Source organism: Vigna unguiculata, chromosome 3 (genome assembly GCF_037176805.1).
Source record: "Vigna unguiculata cultivar grain cowpea cultivar isolate G323 ecotype 2 chromosome 3, ASM3717680v1, whole genome shotgun sequence".
Taxonomy (NCBI): Eukaryota; Viridiplantae; Streptophyta; class Magnoliopsida; order Fabales; family Fabaceae; genus Vigna; species Vigna unguiculata.
In genome coordinates, this window is record NC_140794.1 from 6028752 (window position 1) to 6045731 (window position 16980).

Genomic DNA, 16980 nt, shown 5'->3' on the forward strand with positions numbered 1-16980 from the left:
TAAGGTTATCTCTAATGAAGGTAGACAATTTATTGACAAATAAATTAATAAGTTTGTTCGGTAGTTTGGAATCAAATATCAAATCTCTAAATCCTTTATTTTTCAAGCCACTCATTAAGTCATCTGAATAAATTCAATACTTCATAATGGCCCCACATCATTTAACAATTTGACATCAAAAGAATTCGCAACTTAATAACTTGAATGTTAATTTTAACCATTAATTTTTAACCTACTTAATCTTTCTCTTCATATTTTTTTTTGTAAATAATTAAATTTTGGGTTACTCTAAGCTAATTATATCACTGATCTCCATATTTTTTTCGTCTAAATTTTAAATAGAAAACTTTTATATCAAGCCAAGGGATAGACCACTCAGGCAAATAATCACAGTAGTGACCAACGTTGAGCGCCATCTACTCTACGGTAGGTGCCAATGAAATTCAGTAAATGAAAGTTTTCAATTAAAAATGCAATTTTGGATAAAAATATTTGAAGAGTATTGCTATATGTTTGAAAAGATGCGTTTCCTATAATACAAATATGCTTGATTAACATATTTTATTTATCAGGGATATCACTATCAATTTAAGGTGTAACACTATAACTGATTTTTTTGTTAATTTTTTATGTTATATGTATGGATATAAAAGTATACATACATACATATATATATATATATATATATATATATATATATATATATATATATATATATAGTAAATTATCAATATCGATGATCTATGATCTTATAGGTTTTTCACAGTGTCAATTATAATTTTGATTATTTTTATATTGAATGTAATATTTTCATGATTTTGGATATATATATATATATATATATATATTTTTTTTTTTTTAAATTTTAGTGACTTATAATATCTATTTATCCTAATATTTGTATATTTGCTCACTAGTCATTCTTCTCACGTATAGACTTTTGTCCCGTAGTCTTTAGATACAATATCAAAGACAGTGTGTTTTGTACATCATTTTATCAAAGTTATATAAAAGACTTTTATTAAAAAGAAGTATTTTCTATATGATAAATGAGGTTTTAAAGTGAACTACAATATAACTTTTATAAGTATTAAAGAAAATATTTTACTTAATTTTCATAAAATACAAAAATAAAATAAATAGATAATTTAGTTTAGAGAAAAATATAATTTTTAAAAAATAGTTTGAAAATAAAATAAAAAATATTTAACCGCTCATTATTGTAAGCAAGCACCTGGAGTCTGTTGCTTCCTCCACTTCCATAATTTCTTTCCACAGTCCATCCGATAGACCTTCCATTTTGCAATGTGAATACTTTATAAACGGGTTTAAAATTCTATTTATATTTATTTTTATTAGTTAAATATAGTATTATTGTTAAAATAGGTTGTAAAATCATATGAAAAAAATAAATACGTAAAAAGAATTAATGATCTTGTATTTCTATTTTATTCTAAGATTAGATAACAAACACATTAAATTGTCGTAACAATGACAGCTCATTGTCCTCTGAATAATAATAAAAGGAGGTCATTAAATCCTTTAAAAAAACATAGAATTCACATTAAGTAAAAGATTAATAAAAAATATTTAATTTTTCTTGAAAATATTGGAAACAAAAAATGATATTAAACATTTTTTAGAGTTTATTTTATTAATAAAATGAGTTAAATTTAAGTTTGATATTGAGTTCCGTTTAAACAAAATGCAACTACGTAAATGTTATTTATCTGATTTATAAACTCACCCAACGTACACAAACTAAATAACTTTATTTCACAATTTACATAAAAATAAAAAAAAATGATTAATCATTTTTTTTAAATATTAAAATTTAATTTTATATTTGTGAATTACTTTACTCTCTTTTTTTTTATAATTTTTCTTAGAAAGAGAGAATGTCATCGTGTTCTTATATTATATTAAGAGATCACAACATTATTAAAAAAATACACATTTTTTGTTAATTTCTTTTTGAATTTTTTATGTAATATTTATAAATTTTCGTTATGAATAATAATTTGAAAGAAAAAATACTACAACATTTTGTAAAATATTTTGTACAAAATATTTGTTACGTAAAATTTTATAAGATATATTTATGAATTTTATAATTTTATAAAAAATAATTATTTACTAAAGAATTATCTATTAATTAAATTCTTAGGAAAAATAGAAAAAAATATCTAACAAATTTTTTTAACAAATTTTTAAGAAAATTTTCTTGAAATATGAAAAATTTGATGTATTATTGAAAATGATATATACAGGAGATAGTCAAAGGAAAATAACTCCAAGGTAGAAAAAATGAAATTAAGAAAGGGATGTCTACTATGTGCGAATATTCATGGAAGAAAGTTGATACAGATTAGTTGTCAAGGAGAGGAAGAAACGGGAAAGAAGATTTTTCTAAGTGATTTAGTCTGAGAAAACACTTCATATATTTTAAATTAAAAAATATGTCTTTGTTTTTCATTTTATTTTAAATTACGAAAAAACAAATATATATGAGAACAAATATTTAAGTTGCAAGTTAAGTTCGTGATAGAAAATTCAAATTTTGAAAATTTAATCATTTTGTCTTCTTCAACGTGTCGAGCAAAAGTTCCTGTTGCTTGCCTCGTAGTTTCCTTTGCGATTAACAAATGACTTTGTACATGGTTTTGACTTAGAAAAAGTACAAGTTGTAAATTATTATGAACTAACGAAAAGACATTGAAAAAATTAACAAACCTGGATTAAAATAATATTATATAAAATTAAATTCTTAAAACGCACTAAACTTCAACTATTATTATTATTTTTGATATATCCTTATCTTCAGAATTAATAAAAATAGACTACAACACCTTCAAAGAAATTACAATGCGTGTGACATGTATATATAAACTATTAAATATTCTCTTTCGAGATGAACTCGACATGATGATACACCTTATGTATGATTAACTCAACACGTAATTTGAAGGTGAATTTAACAGATAAAATATAGTTTAATGTACTTATAATAATGTTGTTTTGTTTCTAAGAGACAAGCTGCAGTTCTTTTCGTTACAACTTTTAATCAACTCTAATTAATATTACAATTTGCAGATTGACCAGAGATTAGAGTCTTGAAAAGCTTGTCAATTAATTAACTAAAGGTGAATGAGTTAAGATAATCATCAGTGCAGGCCATAGTGATAACAACCAAAAAAAATAACAATTTCACTTCAAGATACCATTTTTATGCTGTGAGATTTAAACCATTCTGCGAATTGACTATTATTTTGGTGATGACTGCGTGATTTATGACCAAACATACGCCAAGATTGCAGTAGGTAACGATACATACTGAAAATGATATAAACTAACATACAATCGGCTTCTTAGTCAAATATATACCAAAGGCATTCAGTGGATGTCAAAAGATTCGTACATCAGTATTCATAGATAAAACCTGTCATGTAACAAATAAATATTGTAAAATGGATATTTGCATATAAACAGATATGTAACACATACGAGTATCATAATGTATCTATTTATGAATACTTGTACATTTTATACTATAATTTAAATTAAATAAAAATTAAAAATATTTTATTAAAATATTAATATATTAATTTTGAATGAGTCATTTTTTATCAATTAATTTTAAAATATTTTCATTTTTTTTAAATTGTCATTCAACATTATTTAAATGAACTATTTACAATTGATTTAAAATTTATGAATGTTATGCACATATTTTTATTTAAATTTATAATTAAAATATGTTGTAAAATGTTAATTTTTCTTTTAAAAATATTTGTAGATATTAAAAAAATATGCAGATATACCCGCACGGATATAAATATGGATATGGAGCACATATATTTATCCAACAAGTAGGAAATTATTACATGTACTCTACCCGTTTCGTTGACATCTCTGTGTATAAGCTTACTCACTCTTATTAATATTAATATATATATATATATATAATAAATAGTGAGTATTTAAATATCTTTGATATTTATAAACTCAAACTTGTGCATCGAAATAGTTTTCAATTTATCAACTGCTATGACGAAGGAAGTACAACTACAATTTACAGCATAACAAAGGTGTAGTATGTATAATACAGACACATTTGTGGTGTAAAAAACAAATATATGGCATGATAGTTCTGGTGGAAAAGAATTGAATGAAAGCAAAAATGCATGGTAACTATGGCTTATGAAAACCTTTGGTTTGACCACAACCCATGATGGATGAAGGTAGCTTCCCAACCCTTTCTATTCCTTCTTCGAAAACCACTCCCATGCCCATATAGAAGTGAGATTCTATATGGCAATGGAAAGCCCACACGCCAGGGTTATCCGACCTAAACCTCAGCGCTGTCCAACCAAAGGGGTGCACCGGAACCGTGTTCTTCATTATGGGATTCTCCAAATTATACTTTTTCGTATCATTGTTCACGTCAAACCTTCCCTTCCCGTACCCAAGAACCCAAAAGTCGTGCCCGTGAAGGTGCCACGGATGCGTCTCGCTGTTGTTTTTGGTCATGGTGTTGGCATTTTGAAGTATAAGATCCACCGTTGTGTTGAACTTCAGCCTATAAATGCCGTTGCTAGAAGTGGCATTCGCGTTTGGGGACACATTGAAAATGTCGTAGTTGGCAAATTCATGGCCGTCAGGGGGAGGAGTGGGGTCAAATGCGTTGGTTATGTTCTCTTTGAGGGCGATGAGATAAGGGGTGTGAGGGAGAGTGAAAGAGACATTGTTGACAGACCAGTGTCTGTATTCGCTTATGTTGTTCTGTGTGTTGAGGAGTATTATGACTCTATCCGAGGTTGTGGGGGGCTTGTGAATGTATCCTTGGCGTGCCTTGATGGCGAGGCTCTGTGCCAGCCTTGGCTCAGCGTCGTCCCATGCAGGAGGGGAAGGTGGAACCGTCGGAGGGGACCGTTTTGGGTGGTTGGGGTAGTAGTTGAAAATGCCCAACCCTGGTGGGGTGGTTCTGTTTCTGCTTACCACGTTTGAGGTTATCCAATAGTTCCTTGAAGGGTCTTGATCTGTTTTCACCAGAACTGAGTAGGTCTCACCAGAGTATATGAAGAGGTTTTTCACCACAAACGGTTCAACATAGTGACCATCTGCTTCAACCACCGTCATATTATGGCCCTGCAATACAAAATAAATAAACTTTTAGTACAATTTATACTTCAAGTTAAGCTAATTTTGAGAATATGTATGAAAGTTGATCTATATACAAAACCTTTGATTACCTCTATTTGGAAACTAAGTGCAGATAAAGCAGTCAAGCTGGCAATTCTGAGTCGGTATATTTTCCCAGGGATCACAGTTTGTGTAAAGGGAGAACATTTTGACATGTCACAAACATCTGTGGAAAGTTGGGAGCAGTTGAATCTTCCTTTTCCATGAATCAGAAGTGACTGGGGAAAACAAACAAACACATACAAGGAATAAGAATAAAAGCTAATTGAAGAAAGGAAAAAGAAAAGAAGGTAGATTTTTGCATTGAATTTTTAATTTACCTGAGGTTCTCCCACCCATTGAAATGGAATTGAAGACAATCCAGCAGCTTGTTCGTAAGTGCTCTTATGGTACCAATCGTTCAGGATAATGCTTCTGTCAAAGTCATAGGTAAAGGGTTCAGGGTCACGGGGTGCCACACGAATTAGTCCATATAGCCCCGCTTCCCTTTGCATTCCGTAGTGAGCATGGTAAAGATATGTACCAGGCTGTAACACACAAAAGATTCAAGCAAATTAGATATAAGAACTCTTATGCATGAAAGAATTGAACACATAACAGAAGATAAAAACTTACCCTGTCTACGACAAACCGATAAATAAATGTGTCGCCAGGCAATATCGGACATTGAGTTACCCCTTCTGTTCCATCAAACCAAGGAGTTCCAATCTGCAACATACAAAAAACACACGTGAATAAACAATTTTAAACTTATATTTTGATGATGTTTTGTTGTAGAAAATTAAGGCGAACCTGTCTGATCCCATGCCAGTGGATGGAGAGGTTTTCTGTGAGCAGAGTGTTGTTAACTTGAACAACAACTGTGTCACCCTCCTGAGCCTGGATGGTGGGTCCTGGAGTGTTTCCATTGATTGTGATAACCAGCTTCTTAAAGCAATCAGGGGACCTAAACTCATACTTCACATCCCATTTGTAATGTCTATTTCTGGCCTCTGCATTACGGAAATTCCCAAAAATGAGGAAGAAACACAGAAGCAACAATGTCGGAATAGCCCTTGAGCTGAACTGAAACTCAACCATGCCTAACAAGTAAAATATGCCTAAGAAAGAGAGAAAAACTAAATTAGATATAGTTTAGAGATGTTAGTTTTGGTTATTGATTTGTGTACATTGTTTGAGCCAGGATTGTCTTTATATAATGGATATGGAATTACATTATTATATCTTTTATTGTTGGTTCCGCCTTTTCACACTGAGTTTGAGTAGTGAAATTTTGATTTTTCTCACCGTGTTGACCAGTAACCACTTACCCTGCCGCGAAGTTTCTCTGTCATTATTTTTGGCCATTTTGACCGTCTCTCTGCGGAATTCAAAAGTACTACTTCATCATCAGTGTGTAATGTAATGTGAATTCATGTAAAACCTTCATCTTTATTTTCAGAATCAACATGTTTTCATTGGCCTTTTTAACATGTAAGAAACACAAACAATCTTTTATTTTTGGGAATATCTTTGTTAAAGAGGTTTTTCTTTATCCTATTATTATAGTTTTTCCCAGTTTACTGCTCCTGATTATGTTATTTGTATCTTTAAGCCCTTTCGAGAAGAATCATACTTAACTCATTTTAATAATAACCCTCGATTTCATACTTAACTAACCTTGCTTAGTATACATTCCAAAAGACGAAATCGTTAGCATATAATATAAAATATTTCAAATGCCCTTATGTAAGTCTTTTACTGTATTTATATGTAAATTACAAAAAAAATCTTCTTTCAGAATGGACGCGATCCACAATCCACATAATCTCATATGGAAGGAATGTTGAAGATACGTGTAATGATTTTATTTTTCTGAGTCATAATCTTTTATATTTATATTATTTAACTTGTAACTAAATCTTAACAATATAAAATATTATTTTACACAATTGGACTTGGTCAGAGTCTGGAAAATGTTGAGTCAAGGAAGCCATGTGAAAAGAGGAAGTTGAGATAATCATCAGAAAGGAAGTTTTCAGAGAATTAGAAGTTGGTACAAGTTTCTGAATGGTACTCTATAGTTATATTTAAAATTAAAATTATGATTATAATTGTAAACGACTTATAAAATTATAGTATAGATCGAAAATTTTATTATATATATATATATATATATATATATATATATATATATTAAAATTCATACTCTATTAAAAAGTTAAGTTAAAGGTTAGAAAACATCCTTAACTTTTAATTAGATTTAAAATTTGTTTTAATTAAAACCTTCTTCGTAAAGAAAGCTAGAAGTGTTGCATGAAAAAAAAAAGAATTATAAAATCTATTTACATTATTTTTTTTAATTTTTAACTGGTAATATTGTCATTCATAACATATATGACAAAACAAGGTCAATTTTTAATTACATTAATTTTAATTGAGTTTATATTTTATTTGAACTAAACTCATTTACCAAAAAGATAGATAATGGTGTAGCATATAGTATAAAAAGAATGATGACCTACACGATTTCACACTTTTGTTTCACAATCCTTATATCAAATTAAAAAAAAAATCGTAACTAAAAATACTATACCAAATCCTAATCTCAAATTAAAAATACTAAATGAAAGTGAAATCTAAATTTTAAGTAGTGGGTACTCCATATGGTCAGTGCACATGAAGGCTAGTGGATTTCTTGGTTAAGATCCTTCTTGACCAAGTACGCTCCAACCATGCATTTCATCATCTCAAATACGTATAAAAGAAACACTTTTTCTTTTTCGCATTTTATTCTCCTATAAAAACAATATAATATAACTTCCGCGTTTTAAAATTTTAAAAGCGTTACATTTTTAAACTATTTTATAATGATCACCGATCGGATATACTTTAAGAATAATGATATCTTGATAATTAAATTGTGATAACTTCTTTTTATTATCTGAGTTGATATCTTTTAAATAATTTTAAAATATAAAAAAATAAAAAATTATTTAAAAAATAAAATTTCATATCATAAGAGAAAATTATCAAAATTTAATCGTCAAAAAATTATTTTCATATGTTTTAATTGTGTAATGTGATATGTCACTTCAAATATAGTAACTAATAAAAAATAATTATTTGTGCCATGTTCCCATTAAAAGATAATAATAATTTTTTTTTTAAATTAAGATCAAATTAAACTTTTAAACCATAAAACTATATAAAATTAGCTATTTGGAATTGTGAATTTTATTTATATGGTTCTAATGAAAAAACTTTTTTATAATTCGCTGTTTATTCTTTTTTAATGATATTTTTAAATGATAATATGCATGATCAGTGCTTATATGTATGAAAGTAGAAATTAAAAAAAGAAACTGAATTAAGTTTTTAGTTTCATAAATTTAAATAATTTTACTTATGTTAAATATTAAAAAAATTATATTTTTTAATTAAATTTTTACCATTAATTAGAGTAGGCTCATAGTTTATTTTTGGGTTAAAATAAAACACTACCAAAAGAAAAATACAATTTTTGAATCTTGTAAGAATCTAGAAAATAGTATTTTATGAGGAGTAGTGTTTTAAAATAATGTGATCTTATTATTTTAACAATAAAATCCTTAACTATGGATGAAAATTTCATAAAAGAATCTAATTACTTAAAAATATTTTATTTCTCTAAAATCTCTTTCCATTTCTAGTTCTAAGTTATCTAATCCTGTGATAATCTATTTTTGAAGATCGGGAACTGTCTGTGTGATCCTTGAGGTGAGATCTTCAAGTCTAACTGATCAATTTTTCCATTTTGAAGTAAGTTGATTTTTAACTCTTCCTTTTATTTAATTGTGTTCATCTTTGCATGCATCTCTTTGAGGTCACATGTGTTCCTTCAATTTTTTTTTTGGTTCTTTGTTGATCAATGGTTATGAAGTTATGATTTGATAATCTCTGTGGTATTTTTTTGTGTAGATAGAGTATCTTGTAGATCTGGAGAGGTTTCGGTGTTGATAGAGTCCATTTGAGTTTTTTTTTTCACAAGATAAGAGAAGCTAGTCTTGATCTTAAGTAAGTTCATCAAATTGATTTTTGCTTGTTGATGCTCTTTTGCATTTGAGATGAATTTGGTAGGGTTTGATGAATCTAGTAAAGTATGTATAGTTGTTGTGATATTGTGTGATTTGGATGATAATTGTGTGTTGAAGGTTTGCAAATTGGTTTGGTATGTGAATGTGATAATAAAAATTTGACCAATTAAGCAATTTGATTCAAGCTTTATTTTATGAAAAAATGTTTGGACACAAAATACTAAAAGAGGAGTATCAAATTGATCAATTGGACAGGTTGGATTTCCCTTAATCGCAACATAAAAATATCCACTACTCCCGGATACTAACTATTCGTCGTAGATTTGATTTGCAGATATCCACGGGCATGAATATTTTTGTCATCCCTAGTCCCAAAGCTATAACATTATAAAACCTTAATCCCAACAAAATCGAAATTTATTTACACTCATGCAGAATACCACATTCATTACACTTCTTCCCTATACATTATTGTCTATGTCACCAACATTATTCAACATTTTCTCTTCTCACCACATTGGCATTCAACTTCTACATACTTGTTTACAAATCGAGTTGACGAGTGAAACTTGTGGATTAGATATATGAGTTGACAAGTTGACTTTAATGGTCGAGTTCATGGGTCAAGTTTACGAGCCGAGTTTATAAGTTGAAATTATAGGTCAAGTTTAAATGTCTTGTTTACGGATTGATTTGAAGGGTGCAGTTTACAGGTCGGATTTTCGGATCGAGTTTATAGGTTGAGTTTCTCGGTCGAGTTTACGAGTTAAGTTTCATTTTTTAATTTCAATGAAAAAAATATGTGACAAACATGTGTCAATATACATGTCAACAATGAAGATGTCTTACTGGAATGCCATTTGTCACGAAGGACAAAATTTAATGTCATTGAAAAGAGGAGACTAAATTTAAAAAATACAGACATACCAAAATTCTCTTCTAGTTAATAAAATTTGAATTCTTACCTTCATAACATACTTAAAAGAAAGTGAAGATTTTCTTGAGTAAAATAAATTTTTAAATAAGTTATAAAAAAAGTATAATTTCTAGTTAAACTATTGATTATATGAAGACAAGTTCAGTAAATAATATCTAAATATTAATAGAATATTTACTTCGAAAGAAATATGAAATGTTAAAATCACCCAGGAAAAAAAAGTGTAAATTGAGAGATGAGATACTTATTTAGCTGAGATATTGATATATACTTATTTATATTATATCCTATATAGCACGAAAAGAGATTGAGTTATAATACAATGTTGATTAATATTAAAAAAAATAAACCTTTAAAATATTGTTTTTAATTTTTTTTTTGAAACCATATTGAATACCTTGTATGTATGTAAGGACTTAATTCACTATTCATGAAAAATCTAAAAGTTTAAATTCATTTCGATCATTGAGTTAAATATATTTTTCTTCTTTAATTTTAATAATTCATTTAATTTTAATAAAATTGAATTAGTTCATTTTTAAAATTTTATAAATTTAATCTTATATATTTAGAGATAATGAATTTAGTCACTTTAATTAAATTTTATTAAATTTATTTCAAGTTTCAAACATATTTTTTAACTAATAAAATTTAATTAAAAGAATTAAATATACATATTTATAAAAATGAAAACTAAATTAAGTTAAAATTTTGGAGATAGATTAATTTTTATTTTTATTACATATTTATAAAAATGAAAACTAAATTAAGTAAAAATGAAAACTAAATTAATTTTAATTTTTACTAAAAAAACATATTAATATTTGATAATTTGGTGAATACTTAATTTTGTTTATTTTTAAAAAAAATCACATATAATATTTCTTTAAAGAAAAGTATTTTTGACTTATTATGAATATGGGATTCAATTGTGTCAATTATTTTTCACAAATATATTGATGACAAAAATTAAGAGCAAGTTTAACCCTAAATTATGTGTTACCAATTGATATACAAATAATAAAATAAAAATACTTATTTTATACGTTGACGAGTGAAACTTGTGGATTAGATATACGAGTTGACGAGTTGACTTTAATGGTCGAGTTCATGGGTCAAGTTTACGAGCCGAGTTTATAAGTTGAAATTACAGGTTAATTTTAAATGTCTTGTTTACGGATTGATTTGAAGGGTGCAATTTACAGGTCGGATTTTCAGATCGAGTTTACAGGTTGAGTTTCTCGGTCGAGTTTACGAGTTAAGTTTCATTTTTTAATTTCAATGAAGAAAATATGTGACAAACATGTGTCAATATACATGTCAACAGTGAAGATGTCTTACTGGAATGTCATTTGTCACGAAGGACAAAATTTAACGTCATTGAAAAGAGGTGACTAAATTTAAAAAATACAGACATACCAAAATTCTCTTCTAGTTAATAAAATTTGAATTCTTACCTTCATAACATACTTAAAAGAAAGTGAAGATTTTCTTGAGTAAAATAAATTTTTGGGTTAAATATGTTTTTGGTCCCTCAAGTTTCAGCGAAATTTGGAATTAGTCCCTCATCAAAACTTTTGACCAATTTAGTCCTTTATCTTTCAAAATGCGTGAATTTAGTCCTTTTAACCAAATTTTGTTAAGTTTATCTGACGTTTCGAGCGCATTTCATGATAGTATTTAAGTTAACATTGAAGCAAAAATGTGTCAAACAGTATAAATAATTTAAATACTATCATGAAATGCGCTTGAAATGTCAGATAAACTTAACAAAATTTGGTTAAAATGACTAAATTCACGCATTTTGGAAGATGAAGGACTAAATTGATCAAAAATTTTGATGAGGAACTAAACCCAAATTTCGCTCAAACTTGAGGGACCAAAAACATATTTAACCCTAAATTTTTAAATAAGTTATAAAAAAAGTATAATTTCTTGTTAAACTATTGATTATATGAAGACAAGTTCAGTAAATAATATCTAAATATTAATAGAATATTTACTTCGAAAGAAGTATGAAATGTTAAAATCACCCGGTAAAAAAAAAAGTGTAAATTGAGAGATGAGATACTTATTTAGCAGAGATATTGATGTATACTTATTTATATTATATCCTATATAGCACAAAAAGAGATTGAGTTATAATAGAATGTTGATTAATATTAAAAAAAATAAACCTTTAAAATATTGTTTTTAATTTTTTTTTTAAACCATATTGAATACTTTGTATGTATGTAAGGACTTAATTCACTATTCATGAAAAATCTAAAAGTTTAAATTCATTTCGATCATTGAGTTAAATATATTTTTCTTCTTTAATTTTAATAAAATTGAATTAGTTCATTTCTAAAATTTTACAAATTTAGTCTTATATATTTAGAGATAATGAATTTAGTCACTTTAATTAAATTTTATTAAATTTATTTTAAGTTTCAAATGTATTTTTTAACTAATAAAATTTAATTAAAAAAATTAAATATACATATTTATAAAAATGAAAACTAAATTAAGTTAAAATTTTGAAGATAGATTAATTTTAATTTTTACTATAAAAAACATATTAATATTTGATAATTTGGTGAATACTTAATTTTGTTTATATTTAAAAAAAATCACATATAATATTTCTTTAAAGATAAGTATTTTTGACTTATTATGAATATGGGATTCAATTGTGTCAATTATTTTTCACAAATATATTGATGACAAAAATTAAGAGCAAGTTTAACCCTAAATTATGTGTTACCAATTGATATACAAATAATAAAATAAAAATACTTATTTTTTTTAGAAGAAGGACATACCATGGTAAGAGAGAAAGCTTGAATTGCTTGTGAAAGTGTTGAGAGAGTGTCACCAACTCTTTCACCCGCAAACCTATCCTACCAAACAACCTCACTCTACCTACCACCCTTCACTCTTCTGCTTTCAAAAACTTTGTCCTCATCAACCAAACACAATCATACCAACTTTCCCTTTCTGTAACTCATCTCTCAAAATCTCTCTCTTTCTCGATCTCCTTTCTGTTCTCTTCTGTTCAGTACTGTTCAGTTCAGTTCTCGTTGCCAATGGCCAACACTCTACATAACGCTGCCAAATGCAGAATCCCTTTGCGGAACCAATCCCTGCCCTTCTCTCGCCACGTTTCCAGATCCCTCTCTTTCCTTCCCAAGTGAGTCTTCTCTTCTTCCCTCCAATTTCACTTCGCGGGTAATTTCTCCTTCTCACCGTTTTCTGATCTCACCTTCGCAGAACACGTGCCGGAAAACAATCAAACACCCTCTCCGTGAAGGCTTCGCAAGCTGACTTCCCCGTTGACCCTTCGATCAGTCCACGTGTCAATGCCGTCAAGCCTTCCAAAACCGTCGTCATCAGCGACCTCGCCACCTCACTCGTCCAAGCCGGTATTCCCGTCATTCGACTTGCCGCAGGCGAGCCTGATTTCGATACGCCGGCTCCCATCGCTGAGGTTTCCTCTCTGCATTCCCCCCTTTCGATCACAACCACTTGTTCTTTCTTTGATAGTTTAATTCTCTGCGTAGGCTGGGATTAATGCAATACGCGAAGGTTACACGAGGTACACGCCCAATGCCGGAACCATGGAACTGCGTCAAGCGATCTGTCGTAAGCTAAAAGGTTGGTTTTTTATTTGAATTTGATTCTTCTTTTATGTTTCATTTGGATTATTGGTAAAAGTAGGTGTTTTGAGTTTTTGGTTTCTGAATCGGTGTTGCAGAGGAGAATGGGATTACTTATACTCCTGATCAGGTTGTGGTTAGTAATGGAGCCAAACAGAGTCTTGCTCAGGCAGTGCTTGCAGTTTGCTCCCCTGGAGATGAGGTAAGTAAAGGGGTTTGGTTTATGCTCAGTAAGCATTAGAGAAACTAACTACTTATGCTGCATAGCCATTGTTTATGTCTGAAAATGGATGGTTGATTTGAACTTTGTTGTTAGAACTATTCTTAATTGTTTATTCTGCCCGTTGCAGAAGCTTGAAATTTCTATGGTTGACATTGGTGTCAGACTTGTACTGGTTTTGGACTTAGATATAAGCAAGTTAACTAATTTCATATTGATTAAGAATGATAGTTAAGTTCATTTAAGGTTTTTGATTTCATAGGTATCTTTTCCAGATTACTCTAGTATTCATATGTATTAGAGATGATACCTAGATTTGAAGATGAGGATACTTTTAAATCATAGCATTAAATAGAGCTAAAGGAGTTGAACTTTTGTTATATTTAAGTCCACTGAACATAACCTACTTTTTTGTTGCTTATGTTTGAGTCTAAAGTGGTACTATAACTATGCAATTTTTCTCAAGTCTGAATAATGACTTGCATTTTGCTTATTCAATAGGTCCACAGCCTTTCAACTTCTAAACCTTTTTCTCTTTGTTTGTTTTATGTCTCTGGTTGTGTAGTCTGATATATATAAGGCTGAGAGAATCAATCCCATAAATTTAGAGATTAAAATCAAGAGTTAGAATGGATATACGTATACAACTAACAGAAAGAGAACAGAATTTTCCTGTTTACATAAATGGACGATGTTTTCCTAATCAACTAATATGTTTCCTCTTGAAAAAGTCAAACAAATAAAAAATGCACTACACTGTGTACAACGTATCTCCTATGTATATTTATGTCTGAATTGTTTTTGGACAACTTATCACATACTTCATATCTAATTTTTCCTTTTTGCTCACTCTTGTGGTTTTTGTTTGTCCTGAGAATATTTCAGGTCATTATTCCAGCTCCATTCTGGGTTAGTTACCCAGAGATGGCGAGGTTGGCTGATGCAACACCTGTGATTCTTCCAACATCAATATCTGATAATTTCCTCTTAGATCCCAAACTTCTTGAATCCAAAATAACTGAAAGATCGAGACTGCTCATTCTTTGCTCGCCATCTAATCCAACTGGATCTGTCTACCCTAAGGCATTACTTGAAAAGATCGCCCAGATTGTTGCGAAGCACCCTAGGCTTCTGGTATTGTCATACAATACATCCACATGATCACTAGTGCTTCAATGTGTTCAACCTAAATGATATTTTCTTTCAAGATCTTAATGGTTGTTTTATGCAGGTCCTTTCGGATGAAATTTATGAACACATAATTTATGCCCCAGCAACTCACACTAGCTTTGCATCTTTACCGGGAATGTGGGACAGAAGTCTAACTGTAAATGGTTTTTCTAAGGTCAGTATGTAATTTATTTTTGTTAGAGTTGAATGGTGTGTTGTTCATTCTTTCGTATTTTATACTCAAATGCTTATGGCCTATTTCACGGTGTGGTTGCAATTAATGATATGACATGGAGGCCTATAAACTTGATTATGATGTTTTTGAGCTGTTTTCATACAGGCCTTTGCAATGACGGGTTGGCGGCTTGGATATATTGCTGGTCCAAAACATTTTGTTGCTGCAATCGCAAAGATCCAAAGTCAGGTATGCTTTATTATTTTTGGTCATTTTCATCAGCCTCATCCAATGCTATACTTCTACTTGTCTTGATTTCCCTTTGCTACAGCCTACAATACATCAAACGGATTCTTAGGTTGAGCGAGATTTAGCATTTCATTAAGCTTTTGGTATTCATTTGGAATCAGCTGGACTATTGTTTCTATACCATATATGAGGTATGTAGTGGCTGATGCATCATATTGAATTTAGTTCACTTCAGGGCCCAGTAGTATTGGCCAGAAAGCTGCAGTTGCTGCGTTAGGGCTAGGTTATGCTGGTGGGGAAGCAGTTTCTACCATGGTTAAAGCATTTAGGGAGCGAAGGGATTTCTTGGTAAAAAGTTTTAGAGAAATAGATGGTGTCAAGATATCCGAACCGCAGGTGCAATTTATTTTCGTGTCAATAATCCACCTCTTTTTCTTTCTCATTCTTTTCTTGTCTGCTTGTGTACTTAAACACGATTCTTCTCTTATTCGCTGGCAGGGAGCTTTCTATTTATTCATTGATTTCAGCTTCTATTATGGAAGAGAAGCTGAAGGATTCGGTAAAATTGAGGATTCTGAGTCCCTCTGTCGATACTTGCTGGATGTTGGCCAGGTATTCATTCTCGTGTAATTGATTCAAAGATTTAATGATTTTTTTGAGTGGGAAATTTTGTAATAATCTTTTATTTTACTGTATTCCCTGTAAAATAGTGGAGAAAGAACTAAAGAATAACTGTTCTTAGCAAAATGGCAGAAAATGTTGTTGTAAAGTATGAGAAAACAAGTGATAGTATCATAACTCTGGGTTTTGTCATTTTGGCTTTCAGGTAGCCTTGGTTCCAGGGAGTGCATTTGGAGATGATACTTGCATTCGCATCTCTTATGCAGAATCCCTTACTACCCTACAGGCAGCTGTAGAAAGAATTAAGAAGGCACTCGTCCCTCTAAGCTCTGCTGCACTTGTTTAATATCGATGCTTCGTGTAATTGGTGTATTTTATTTTTATTTTAATGCTCTGTCTGAAAATAATAGGCTATGGCTATTTTTCCACAAATAAACTGACCAACTGTCTTATTAATGGTTTAAAATTATTTTTGCCCCTTCTATGTTACGTAACACACTAGAGAAATAAGGGAGGGGCGACACCAAGGGATCTCTCAATTTTTCAATTGGCTTCGTATCAGCACTATCAATATATCAATATATTGCATATAAAGTAAAGAGATTAATTCAGAAATTTTAGTTTGTTTTTTAGATAAATAAATTGTTTGTAATCTTCTTAAAGCAGGGAAGATGATCCGAATGAACATTATAAACTAGTGTTTAGACTCTGGA

At 29.6% G+C, this 16980-nt stretch overlaps 2 protein-coding genes across 2 annotated transcripts; one reads left to right on the forward strand and one right to left on the reverse strand.

Moving 5' to 3' along the window:
• Window positions 1-3947: 3947 nt before the first annotated feature.
• Window positions 3948-6366, reverse strand: LOC114175883 (Cupredoxin superfamily protein). Its single transcript, XM_028060725.2, has 5 exons — window positions 5995-6366; window positions 5818-5910; window positions 5523-5729; window positions 5253-5420; window positions 3948-5148 (listed from the first exon to the last, which is right to left on the reverse strand). The coding sequence occupies exons 1-5, from the start codon at window positions 6280-6282 to the stop codon at window positions 4192-4194; spliced, it is 1713 nt and encodes a 570-aa protein (XP_027916526.1). The 5' UTR covers window positions 6283-6366; the 3' UTR covers window positions 3948-4191.
• A 6675-nt stretch (window positions 6367-13041) lies between these two features.
• On the forward strand, window positions 13042-16749 carry LOC114179800 (bifunctional aspartate aminotransferase and glutamate/aspartate-prephenate aminotransferase-like). The gene is made up of 10 exons (XM_028066259.2): window positions 13042-13366; window positions 13447-13663; window positions 13737-13830; window positions 13931-14034; window positions 14938-15186; window positions 15284-15397; window positions 15563-15646; window positions 15872-16042; window positions 16145-16258; window positions 16473-16749. The coding sequence occupies exons 1-10, from the start codon at window positions 13263-13265 to the stop codon at window positions 16611-16613; spliced, it is 1392 nt and encodes a 463-aa protein (XP_027922060.1). The 5' UTR covers window positions 13042-13262; the 3' UTR covers window positions 16614-16749.
• The last annotated feature ends 231 nt before the right edge of the window (window positions 16750-16980 follow it).